This window comes from Carcharhinus amblyrhynchos, chromosome 1, assembly GCF_965287045.1.
Source record: "Carcharhinus amblyrhynchos chromosome 1, sCarAmb.v2.hapA, whole genome shotgun sequence".
NCBI classification, from domain to species: Eukaryota; Metazoa; Chordata; class Chondrichthyes; order Carcharhiniformes; family Carcharhinidae; genus Carcharhinus; species Carcharhinus amblyrhynchos.
In genome coordinates, this window is record NC_137324.1 from 82493302 (window position 1) to 82506993 (window position 13692).

At 41.2% G+C, this 13692-nt stretch overlaps 1 protein-coding gene across 1 annotated transcript in view; it reads right to left on the minus strand.

Annotated features, from left to right (window-relative positions):
- The window catches only part of LOC145349747 (gamma-aminobutyric acid receptor subunit beta-1-like), a 245306-nt gene that overhangs the window by 13989 nt on the left and 217625 nt on the right, over positions 1-13692 (minus strand). Inside the window, exon 8 of the mRNA XM_080198284.1 lies at positions 9977-10224. Within this exon, the coding sequence (XP_080054410.1) occupies positions 9977-10224 (248 nt within the window). The remainder of the gene's footprint in view (positions 1-9976; positions 10225-13692) is intronic.

Here is a 13692-nt window from a genome sequence, read left to right on the forward strand (position 1 = left end):
CTTTCTACACTGTAGGGTTTCAATGATTCTATCTGTTTGGGAAGATCTGAGGAAAATAGTTTCTTCTGCCTGCCTCACTGGCAGTGAATTGACCTGGCTGCTTGAATATGACCAGAAAGCCCCCACCACAACTTAATTACAAGCTTCCTTGGATGGCCGGAATCAATTCACAATATGGTGTCATCAGAGTAAATACTTCCATTACTTTTCCTATTGGAATGACAGAACAGAATGAGAAGCTGCTGTTTTCCAAAATAAGAGGCATCCTCCAAATCTAGGGCACCATTGATAGAACTCTAGTGGCCATTTGCTCAAGGTGTTAAGCACTATGTACATGTATCTTCTTCTCCAATTCTTTGTCTGAAGTAAGGTTCTTGGCAACTATTTACCAAACTGCCATAGTATTTTACAATTAATAGGGCAAGGAGACAGGTCCTGAGTCTACCTCAGCCAGAACTGGAATCAAATCATAGGCTGATGGCTTCATTCTGATCCATTTGCTAAAACTGTCCAGCTAACTGAGCTAACCAGCCCCCCTCATACCACATAGCCAGCTTAGAGATCTGAAATGCTGCTTCTAGATGTCCTCATTATGTAGTCAATAATTAACCTATTTCCTTCACATATTTCATTAAATCTTTGTTCAGCTCGTGCTTGCAGCTGTCACAATGATGCCATGAGCCAGGAATGAAGACTTAATCTCTTAGGAATCATCCTTCCAGTCTGCTTTCTCTTTTTCAAGCTCAGAAACAATGTATTATTCTTAAAGTAAAGGTGCCCTTTCAAGCTTGGAGCCCATATTAAATATGTAATTAGAGTGATTGCGAACAGAATTTATTAGTCCTTTTTCATATGCAAACACAGAGCTTACAGCACTTTGATCCTGCAGACTCTCCTGAAGGCCTGGTGGGATCCTTGAGAATGTGTTTTTTTTGTGGTAACGACATAACTGCATCAGTGATCTTGTAAGACTGCTAGGTAGTGGTAATATCACTGGACTAGTATCCTCAAGGCCCAGGCTAATGCTCTGAGGACATGAGTTTAAAACCCACAACATCAACTTGTGGAATAAAATGCAATTAATAAAATCTGAAATTGAATGCCAGCCGCAGTAATGGTGACCGTGAAGCTATCACTGATGGTGTAAAAACCCACCTGCAACACAAGTTCTTTAGGAAAGGGAATGTGCCATCATTACCTGATCTAGCCCCAGTGTGACTCCGGACCCCAGCTTTGCCAGCAAGGCCTACATCCCATGAAAGAATTAAAAAGAAAGTCTCAAGTGAACAAGCTGCTTAACTGTCTAAATGTGGAAAAGTTTCCTGAGCCTTTACTTAATCTAGCTGCATTGAAAAAAATGCAAATGAGCGCGTGCAGATGCCCAGTTAATAGCTTTAATTGACAGACTGAAGGTTCCTTTTATCTGTGGAGAGCAACCTGTTATTATTTTAGAACAAAAATAGATTTCAGCTTTCAATGTCTTTGTGATTGAACTCTCTTCATATCCAGTAACCATGGTGATAGAGAATGTGAGTGCCCTGGAACATTATATTTTATTCTGAACAAGATTTTAGCAGCTCTCACAAAAGCAATGTATTCTTAATTGGTCGAAAAAGATGTGTCTAACATTCATTGACTGAACAGCAGATAATGCCTTCTATTGTGTGATTAAGGACTAGTGTACTGAAATTGCAAAATATATGAAGAATGAATAACAGAGGACTACGGAAAGCAAAATATAATGTATTGATAATCTTTGCATATAACACTTAAAAGACCATCATTTCATGTATGTAAAGAAGAATATAAGTTTTTTCCCCTTTGGAGGCAGCATGAGGAGCCTGTCCATTGTCAAGGAATACTGTCCAAATGTGAAATCATGTTCAATTATATCTATTAGGGCGTTGGATTGGGTAGAGTGAGGTATTGTGTTTTCCAGTAAAATCAATCTTGCTTTTTAAAGAGCTGACCCACTTGAAGGTCTTTAATTTTAGCTTTGACGAGACTTAGAAAATATTGATTTGGCTACAGCATAATGAAACAAAGCAACCAATGAAAAGACGCCTAACTGCTTCCCACTAAGAAACTATCAGTGGGCAGCCTCAGGGTTCCATTGAATAACGTTTCTATTTGTTCCATTCACAGGTCACAAAATATGGCCAGCAGCTTCATTCAATAAAAAGCCTCCATTGTTTGGGATGCATTTGGATGCACTGCCTGGGGTGGGACCATTAAGAACAACTTTCCTGTGAATTGACATAGAGCACGCGTTCAGTAAAAGTCTGCTTGTGATGTCACTTCAACATGATTATTCATCAATAACAAATACAATTGCACACTGAATGTCTACACCAGAGAGTTAACCGTCTTATAAGAAGCAATTGGTTGAAATGGAAATTGGAAATATGTAATCCTCAATTATTTGACTACCCCAGGATTTTTCAGATCAATGGAAAGAAAATACTTACTAATTCTTGCACTTTTACTGCAATTTTGTGCACGTGCCTAATATCAGTAAATACTGAATTGTCAATTATTTATATCCATTAAAAGTGAAATAATTCTCCAGGTATGTTATATTCCTTGCCACTATTGTAGAGACAAGTAAGTATTTGACATGAAGACTGCTGAACTTAACAGCAGCATTTCAAGGCTTACTCTGTTGAAATGAGATTTTTAAATTCAAAAACAAGACTGGAAATTTGAATTACCACAATTTTTTGTTAGACTTGGGATTATGGTCAATAATTGTAGTATTTTATGTTTACTATGTATTTGGCCTCAACTCTTCTTACAGCGTGCTCTAGTTAAGTATGAACATTTTTGGAGAATGCAAAACATGGTTGTGGTGATTGCCCTTTTAAGACGGCCTTAGTGAGTAATGGTAATGTGGTTCTCGTAATCAGTCAATACCTTGTGTGGGGAATCACCTTAGGGGAGGAGGTTTTCTCGCTAGAAAGAGTGTAGTATGAACTAGCTTGAAACATGCAACTCATTAAATACCTTGTAAATAAAATTTCTTTGTTTAACTTAAGAAGCCTCTAGGTGTATATCTTTACATCTGGCAACAAGGATAAATGCTCCTGCTGCTGCCTCTAGCCCTAACCTGTGAAAATCACATTTCAAACAAAGACTGAAAGAAAAATTATGTTCACCAGAATGTCTTGCTTTGAGCAAATAGGCCCATTCGACACCTCCATGGTGGTACCTTGGGTTTTATTTCCAGGCAAATGAAATAGGGGAGGCAAATTGTAAAGTAATTCTCCTGAATGTATGTATGTGAAAGTCAGACCTACAATCTTATTCACATCTAACAACCCCAATGCGCTCAGCTCCAAGTCATTCAATGAGCAGATTTTCATGAGATAACAAGGAACCAACTAAATTGTAAATGCATACAGATCACTCTAAGTCACAGTTTTAATAAATTTAACTATTTCTTCAAATTAGTGAAGAGTCTTTTTCAACCAAAACCATCAGTCATAATCCAAAAATACAAATTTAACGCAAGACTGAAAGGCCTAGATGAATAAATCACGACTTACATTACCACATTAAAGCAATTATCAGGTCATTGTGATTTTGGAGCAGCCCTAAATGGCAGGCTGTGAGAATGGCTAGTTTGTGGCATGAGCACCGATTCCTAGCAGAAGATGACAAAATTTCAAATGGGCAATGGAGATAGTGCTGGCCATGAAAGCATTAAAAAAGATGCACAGACGCTGCAGAGAACACACATGGTTCTGTATACAAATTAGGACAGAAACGTGCAGTCGGCTTTGCTGCCAAAACTGCCAAAGCAGTTGCCAAATGGGAAACAATTCCAATCACCCATACAGAACAAAAAGATATAGTGGAGGAAATCAGACAATGATTCTTAAGATGAAATATTACCAAAGTGAGGATAGATAGCCGCACTCTTGAATAATGAGGAGACTGAGTGTTATTATTGTCACAAAAGAGGACATTTGATAAAGCAGTGCAGAGCTAAGCTAAGTCTGCTATGTAACCAATCAGCCAAGACATTACAAGAATACAGTATGAAAGAACCTAACAGAATTTATTCTGATAGTTACTCTTTTTAATTGAAAAGCTAGTCTAGCACTATTAACAGTGCCAACTACAACATAAGTTGCCAGCTGCAGCCTCACTACACCCTTGGGCATGGCCATGTGGTCATGTGATCCTAACATCCAATCAACACGTAGCATAGGAAATCTCTCTAAGAAAAGAAACATTTCTAGGTAGAAAGAGTATACAATGGATTAGCTCAAAGCATGCAGCTAATGAAGCAACCTTGTAAACGAAGTTTGTTTGTTTAACTTGGGAGTACACCATTATAATAGTTTCTTAATCTGAAACTATCATCTGATTTTTATTTCTACAAATCAGTGCCCAAACTCGATTGTGCTGCAAAGGGTGCATGGACACATGTACTTATTATAACTTCAGGATTTACAGCTGTCATACATTATTTTTAGGAACAATTTGGGTAGTAGATACCTCCACAGATGCCATTGTTAATATCACTTTGGTTGAAAGCAATGGTTCGTTACCTTGTTGCTAAACAAGCAACTTAATCCAGATATAACTGGGTTGTCAATGTACAGAATTCAAGCACTAAGTGTATTATGAGTTTTTTTCAGTTTGTAAATGTCAGAAAAGGGAAAACGCCCAGGAATGTTTGTATGAAAATCATCTAGCAATCTCAGAAGCAACATCCTAACAATCAAAGCCTTTCTCCTCCTGGGAAGATTCAAACATTCAGGACCATGTCTGAAATGATACAAAGCTGCTTTGAAATGTAAACTTCTACTTTGAAATGTCACAGTTAATAAGTCTCGCCACAACTCTCTCATCTTTGCTGAGAAGTTTTCTTTTAAGGCATGTTAATAATTCTAAAATTTCTCTAGTGTAGCTCTGCTTACAAATCTTGTAAATCTCGTACTTTCCAGTAAACTAATCATGGTCCTTTAACAGTATGTTTCAAATCTGCAACCTCTACCACATAGAATGATAAGTGTAGCAGATGCATGTGAATAACACCATCTGCAAGTACCCCTCCAAGCCACGCACCTTCCTGATGTGGAAATGTATCATATTCCTTTACTGTTGCTGGGTCAAAATCCTGAAACTCCCTTTCAAATAGCACTGTGGGTGTATCTAAACCAAATGAATTGCAACAGTTCAAGAAGGTAGTTCACTATCAACTTCTCAAAGACAATTAGAGATCGGCAACAAAGTTTTTCAAAGGCAAGCCATTTTTAAGTATAATCTAACCACAGAATAGTTGCACTTTGCTGGCAGTGTAGATTTTAACTGTATGTTGTGAATTATTTATATTTTAGGAAAATCCATGCAGTTTTTTTGCATGTGTGGCTGCAAATTGCTATCAGCATAAACTGGGTTGTAACTCAAAGACAAAATGCCACAGCACTGCTGACCAGGACAGAAGCTTAAAACAAAAAATATATACAGCTTTCAAAAATTTCACAGCTTGAAAAATATTTTTCCTAAAGTTTGTCCAAGACGTCATTTCAGTGTGGTTAAATTTTGTGGATATGTTTCAAAACTTCCAAACTGTCACAAAGCTTGAAACCATTCAGGAAAATATACACTGCCTCAACCATGAGATCAGGACCAATCTGCCTTTGAAACATTACAGTTAGATTTACTTTCCAAATATAAACTGCACTACCGTTTTGAAAATTAAAATTTCATTTGACAAATTCAAAACCATGTCTTGAATATGAGTGGTTTACGAGGCAGATTTTCATGAGATAACAAGTGACCAACTAAATTGTAAATGCATACAGATCACTCTAAGTCACAGTTTTAATAAATTTAACTATTTCTTTAAATTAGTGCCTTGCAAATTTATTACACCTTAAAGGGAAGGCTAGATAGTCAGAGCATGTAAGCTCTATGTGCTTCAGGTTTAGAGATAACAGCATACTATCTTTCAAAAGAGTCATCTTCCCTTGGAGGATCAGCCTTTTCATCCATACAGATGTGGTTTCTAACAACATACCTCTCTTGTTAATCAGATCTTCAATTAAAAAAAAAGCACAGATGTTGCTAGACATGGAGAATTACAGAGCAATCTTGTTTGGGAAGACTGTTGATTTACATTTTTCAAGATCAGGCCATTACTACCTTCCATGAAGGAAGCCAGAAATCTTTCATCAAATAATTCACGAAGTATTGTTAACTTTTGGGAATAAGAATTTGGTGGACAAAAAGATTACTTGGAAGTTAGGAAGAAAGTTTGCACATCCGGCGCAACACAACCTGAAAGCTTCACTATGAGGTCAAGGAGTGCTTGATAAAGAATACGATACTTTATTGAGCAAGTAATAGATTAGTATGAAATTTCTATAAAATATAAAAAGTCACCATCATGCCCTGTTGTGAGCTATCATTATTTTATAGACCGTCATTATTTTATAGACCTCTATAAGATCACCTCTAAGCCTCCTAAGCTCCAGAGAAAAAAGTCCCAGTCTATCCAGCCTCTCCTTATAACTCAAGCCATCAAGTCCCAGTAGCATCCTAGTAAATCTTTTCTGCACTCTTTCTAGTTTAATAATATCCTTTCCATAATAGGGTGACCAGAACTGTACACAGTATTCCAATTGTGGCCTTACTAATGTCTTGTACAACTTCAACAAGATGTCCCAGCTCCTGTATTCAATTTCTGACAAATTAAACCAAGCATGCTGAATGCCTTTTTCACCCCTCTGTCCACCTGTGACTCAACTTTCAAGGAGCTATGAACCCGTATCCCTAGATCTTTTTGTTCTATAACTCTCCCCAAAGCCCTAATATTAACTGAGGAGTCCTGTCCTGGTTTGATCGACCAAAATGCATCACCTCACATTTATCCATTTATGTTCAGTTGTTCTGGAAAAAAACTTGTTTATGCTAAAAAAAACAACCTTTAGATTTATTCCTTCATCATATACTATTATTGGAATTAACACCCAAAAAATTAAAGGATTTGTAGAATCCTCATTTTTGAGGTGAAGAGAAAAATGTTCTTTGGTATGAATGCATTCACTGGTTTCATTGCTCATTCCTATCATTGCACTGAGGGAACTGCCAGGGTTTGGAAACAAAGAACAGAATAGAAAATGGTGATATTTAATTCAGATAAATTACACCAAATTCCCAAAATAGCATTTTACACACAATGTTGTAATTTATGGATTATTGGTCTTGCTTTTGATAAGTTGTACCATTGTATTCTGGAATTTCATTCATTCTGTCTACAACCCAAAGTTGATCAAACAAAATGTGCCTTGTGCTGGAGTATGTTTTTTAAAAAAAGAAATTATACGGGGGATAATGGCCTAATGGTATTATCACTAAACTATTAATCTAGAAACCCAGCTAATGTTCTGGGAACCTGGGTTTGAATCCTGCCATGGCAGATGGTGGAATTTGAATTTGATAAAAAAAATCTGGAATTCAGAATTTAGTGATGACCATGAAACCATTGTGGGTTGTTGGAAAAACCCATCTGGTTCTCTAACGTCGTTTAGGGCAGGAAATCTGCTGTCCTTATCCGGTCTGACCTGCATATGACTCCAGAGCCACAGCAATGTGGTTGACTGTCAACTGCCTTCAGGCAACTAGGGATGGGCAATAAATGCAGGCCAGCCAGCAATGCCTATGTCCCACGAATGAATAAAAAATAAATTCATGGGATATGTAGGCATTCCTGGCTGGAGCAGCATTTATTACCCTCTGGAAGTGGTGGTGAGCCACTGGTTTGAACTGCTGTAGTCCATAAGAACACAACATAAGAATTAGGAACAGGAATAGGCAATTCAGCCCCTCAATCCTGCCCTGCCATTCAATACGATCATGGCTGATCTTGTCTCAGCCTCAACTCCACTTTCCTGCCCATTCTTCATAACCCTTCAACCCATTACTAATCTCCTTCTTAAATTTACTCAATGTTCCGGCATCCATTGCAATCTGAGATAGTGAGTTCCACAGAATAGCAACATCCTGGCAGCCTCAACCATCACCCCGCTGCATCTTGGATGGCCAGCTCTGATCATCTCTTCCCTCCCTCTGCCAGTGATCCCAGTGCAGAGTGGTAGCGGGATCCTTATCCCTACTGATCGTTCCTCCAATAAGCCCCACCCCCAATAGGCCCAAACCCACTGGCCCCACCCCCTTGCTACTGCCCGATGTCCAGTGGACAGTGCCAAAGTGCCTGTTGGGCAGTGCCAGTTGCCCCTTGGGCAGCGCCAGCATACCTGATTGGAATGGCCAGGCTGGCACTATCCAAGGCGCATGCCCCTTACCTCTGATCTCCTGGGAGAGGGGCTTCAATGGCCTCTCTTCCCTTCGGCAGTGTTGACCACCTGTTCCCTATTAATGGGAAGGAGGAGTAAACCCTGCTGGAGTGAACCAGTCCTGGAGAGGGGGCTGCTACAATAGCGGGCTCAGAGACTTCGGCCCTGGGCTGGCTAATGAAATGGAAATAGCAATTTCCATAATGTAATCAGCTCTGTGCTGATTTCCGGCATGGAGCTAATTACTTCTGAAACCTTAGGCTGGGAGACTCTTAGAAGCCGTGCGTCTAGTGGGAAACCTGTGAAACGGCCTCCGCTGATGCCTCTCGACCTGCTGCACTGCTTAAGCAGGAGAATTGCCCCATGATCTTTTTGACTTTTTTGTGTCTTACATCTTCTTCCTCCTCCCTTTTTTGTTATGGGATCTATACGTTTGCTATTATTTCCATATGTCTTTGCTTGGTTTTCAGTTACTCATTATTGTCTTCAGTTTTTTTAGTCAGTTGCCCCCAGCTTCTGTTTTTTTTTGAACCTGTAAATCTCAGTTCAGAACAGTAGTCATTCTGCTGCAACCTCATCCCAGTTGCTGCCTGAGCACACTGGTACTAGAGTACCTGCAGACAGATTTCAAATATCGCTATTAAAAATGACTAAAAATGCAAAATCAACACTCAAATTTTGTTTTGCATGACCTAGCCTTCTGTGGGAGGTGTCTCTATTTATTTAAAGTTTATTCAATGTAAGGAATATAGCCAGATGGACAACGGTAGCTTAATATATACAGGGACTCCCTGCAGGCCTTAGGTCTCTGAAAATAAAAAAAAAGATTTATAGTTCAGCAAAGGTGGTGATAAGTTGGATGTTTTACTGAATTTTGAACCTGATTGTGAGTCAGAATTCATTCTACGCTCTGATTACATATGTAACGTATGTAAGTATTCTTCAGAGCTTATGTTGGAGATTTGTTAAAAAGGTTATACAACAGCTATTATTTTGCTAACCATTGGCAGTGCCACAGCACCAGGATACAGAATGATGTAAATCATTGAAATGCAAAAAGTGAACCATTTCAGGTGCTAAATAGTAAGCTGCAGTAGCTGCTCAGAATATGAATTTCTAACTCCAGATATCAGAGTTATCTTGGGCGGTAGAATTAGCGATTTTGTTTTATTCATTTCTGGGACATTGATATCGCTAGTGGGCATTTAACACTGGTTGATACATTGAGATAGATCTGTTGGAAATCTCCAATATATTATTATTGATGAGGGTAGCATGGTGGCACAGTGGCTAGCACTGCTACCACACAGCACCAAAAACCTGGGTTCGATTCCAGCCTTGGGTGGCTGTGTGGAATTTGCACATTCTCCCTGTGTCAGCGTGGATTTCTGCTGGATGCTTTGAGTTCTCCCACAACCCATAAGTGATCCTAATGCTTGCATTTCACAATCTACACAGGAAAATATTAGCTGTGGGATATGTTCCATTTCATTACTTCCTTTTGGCATATATGACTCCATCCTGATTTCACACCAGCTAAGAGCTGAAGAAACCTATGTACTAATGATTCTTCAAGCTCTAAAATACAGCAAAGATGAGACATATTGGTAAAATGTAGAGCAAATTTTGTTCGCCTCATCATCACATGGCAAGCCCTAGTGTTTTACCTGAGCTTTGTTGGTTCCCAATCTGCTTTTCACGTGGGGCTGTGTGGATTTCTCAGTTGCTTTCTTCTGAAGCTGTGGTCCTCTTCCAAAGAATATATAGTTGACAAAGGCGTACTCCAATAAAGCCAGGAATACAAACACAAAACAACCCATCAAGTAAATGTCAATGGCCTTTACATAGGGGATCTTGGGAAGGGTTTCCCTGAGGTGAGTGCTGATAGTTGTCATAGTGAGTACAGTTGTGATTCCTGTGGAATGTTGGAGAAATAAAAATCAATATGCAATATTTAAATATATCTATGCTTATCTGTAATATTAAATGTCTTATATCTGCACACAAAAGCAATAACTTGCAACAATACAGTGGCTTTAAAATAACATAGAAAATCTCATGATGCTTCATGGAATTTAAATCTAAACCACAGAAGGAAACAATTGGAGTGATGACTAAAAGCTTGATCAAAGAGCTCAGCTTTAAAGAGGGTCTTAAAGGGATACTAGGAAGTTTACAGGTAGAGAGCTTAGGTAGCTGCTTTGATGCATGGGGTAAGGGGACAAAGGATACATTAGACCATTGTTAGAAGAACAGGAAGTTCAGGGTGGGGGGGGCGGTAAGATAATTGAAGGAAGTCACAGGCGGGGTACGGCCACAAAGGGATTACAAGTCTAGGTGTAGAATTTGAAATTTTAAACTTTAGAAGACCAGAAGCCAATGTAAGTCAGGGTGATGGACTTTCTGCTGGATTGAATAGAGGACAGCAGAGTTTGGATGAGCTGAAGTTTGCAAAGGGTGATGAAAGTTTCTATTTTATTCTTCCATGGGATGTGAATACCACTAGCTAGAGAAACATTTGTTGCCCATTCCTATTCGCCCTTGAGAAGGTGGTGATGAGCCCCTGTAATCTATCTGGTGCAGGTATAACCATAGTGCTATTAGGAAAGAAGATCCAGGATATTCAGGTTAGCAAAGGAACAGCAAGGTTGTTCCAAGTCAGGGATGATGTGTGGCTTGCAGGGGATCTTGAGATGATGGCTTGTACGTTGTAGATGGTGGACAGACTTTACAGAGTCAGAATGTGACTTAACCCGCCCCAGTATTCCCAACCTCAGACCTGTTCTTGTAGCCACGCTATTTATATGATTGGTCCTGTTAAATGTCTGGTCAATGGTAACCCTCAGGATGAAGATAGTGAAGAACAGGTAATTACTTTGAATGTCAATGAGAGATTGTTAGGTTCTCTCATGTTGGAGATGGTAATTGCCTGGCACTTGTGTGGCACAAGTGTTGCTTGGCCAGCCAGCAGGTCATTGGAATAATTAAACCTAAAGGCATGAATGAGGGTTTCAACAGTAGCTGGACTAAAGCATGGATGGATGTAGGCAATATCACAGAAAGAGAAGGAGGTAATTTTTGTAATGAATATAAGGGATGGAATTTTCCAATCCCCCTGGTGTGTTTAATGGCAGGTTGTGATGGCAATGTGGCTGGAGCTAAAAAATCACTTTCCCACTGTTGGAACATTAAAGCAGACCTGATTTGTCTCACTTTAATAGGATGCAGGTGAAGGCTCGACCAGAATTTGCCCCCGGTTGAATCATCCGTGGTCTGACAGGATGTCTGGACCAGCATGGTGTGGATATGTTGGTACTTACTTGAAGAAGGCCCGGGGCACCCTGTGGAAATCAGGATGGAGGCTTCAGCAACTGTGGACCCTGACAATCACAGTGCGCCCCCACAACCATGTCAAATCAAAACTTGTTAATCTTGCATTCCTCACTATTTCTAGGTGCTCCCCCAGCATCCATAGAGGGGTGGACGGAGCTTGCTGACTAGTTTGCCCTCTTGTCTTGGATGACCTTGGCAGCAATCCTCTGGAGACCCAAGGCCTGTAGGGCCCTGCCTTATTTTGACTGTCCTGCGGTGGGGAAGTTGTTCCCTCCATGGTCAAACAGGGCAAGGCTGAATGGTGCATGTCCCATGGGTATGCAAAAGCTGCACCTCCTTCCTCTAGGTGGCCAAGGACCCCTGCCTGACACCTTGAGAAGGGGCACTGGAGGGAGGTTGAAGTCCCATTCCCCTCTCACATAGGCAGTGCGAAAGTTCACCAATGGCTCCAGCAATGGAGTGCAGGCCTGTGTGCATTTCTGAAATAAACTGGGAATTCTGCTAAACCAGGCTCTCCATGGTGCCCACCACCTTCCCCATAGATCCTCCACTTCATCAGCGAGCAGGCAGACAGACTCCTCACGTACCACTCTGTTTTGAGCCTCTGACACCCTGTCTCTCATTGCAGCTTCCCAGCATCTTGTGCAGGGCCCATCCCAGAGATTCGTCATTCGATACTGATGTTGCAGTTGTCTCTTCCCTAGCAGTTATCTGAGTGTCGATGAGCTTGGCTGACCCTGCCTCCTCCTGCTTCAGGCATGTGTCTGTGGCCCTGCCTGAACTACATCTCGTACCCAGCAAGGTGCATCTCTGCGCTGGTGCAGGGTGCAGGTAATACTGTGACGCAGTTACAGTGGCACATTCTTCCTTCTCCCCAGTGTCCTCGATCCTGGGCTGGAGATACTGCTGGACAGGGTTTTCCTCTTGTTCCCTTACCCTCTTCCTGCTGATATCAGTAGGTTGGACAGGCGAGAGTGCGTGGCAGTATGAGCTGCCTCCAACAGGCGTTCATGCCTTTTCACCTCCATAGGCTCTGTTTGGTTCCTCCCCTGCCTGCTCTCGCTCTCTCTCTCTCTCTCTCTCTCCTGTTGTGCTGTAACATTTTCTGCACACAATGAGAAGATGGGATAGAGAGCAATTGGGTTTCAGATATCTTTCTCCAACTTCCACTTTACAAATAACCCACTGGATTGTGTACCATGTGATTGATGCATTGCAGGTTGTCCACAAAGGTTCTGGGTCAACACCCTCCAGTGCGGTGAGCCCATGCAGGCAGAAAGATATGGCTCACAGAGGCATTTCTTATGTGATGCTCACTGCTGCTTTCAATGCCTACCCTCCTTCTCCCCATTCCCAGTCTGAGCTCTCTGTGTGGAAAGGATCGGGTACTGGCTGTGGCCTTGCCACACGAAAGACTGGAAGCACTACAGTGGGGCTGGAGACATTGAATGTGCTATGCATGGGCACATGCATGGTGCCCTCGTCAATGAGATCCATGTCCTCTCCATGATTCAGTGATGAGCGTGAGGGTTCAGTTACCCTGGTGGAGGGGCTTAGGTTATTCATCCAGTCACAGCATTGCAGGGCAGCCCTGGATACTTCTTCCCTGGTAGGAACTGTGTGACAGCTCGGCCTCCTCCTCACATCCTCTGGGTAGAGAATCCCCTCCTGGCCTCCACTGCGTTGCAAAGGACTTCCAAGGATGCTTCACTGAATCTGTGCTGGAAATAGTGGGCCACCTCCTTCTTCAATAGTGGGTATGTTGAGGTCAGGGTGCATTTTAAATATGGTGCTCGAATATCATGGTGCGATACATGCCATCACTGCCATCACTGCAAAAAACGTTGGGAAACTCTTGACTGTGTAATTACTGAGGCTGGCATTGTGCGATATGGTGCAAATTCCCACCTGCCTCCAGGGAGGGAAACCATCCTGTTCACACACCCGACAAGGAAAATTCCACCCTCAGAGTGAAAAGCCCAAGTTGGGATTCTAGGGGACATCCAGGTTGCAAACAGTCTGATTTAAACTGAGACAATGGTTGGAGTTG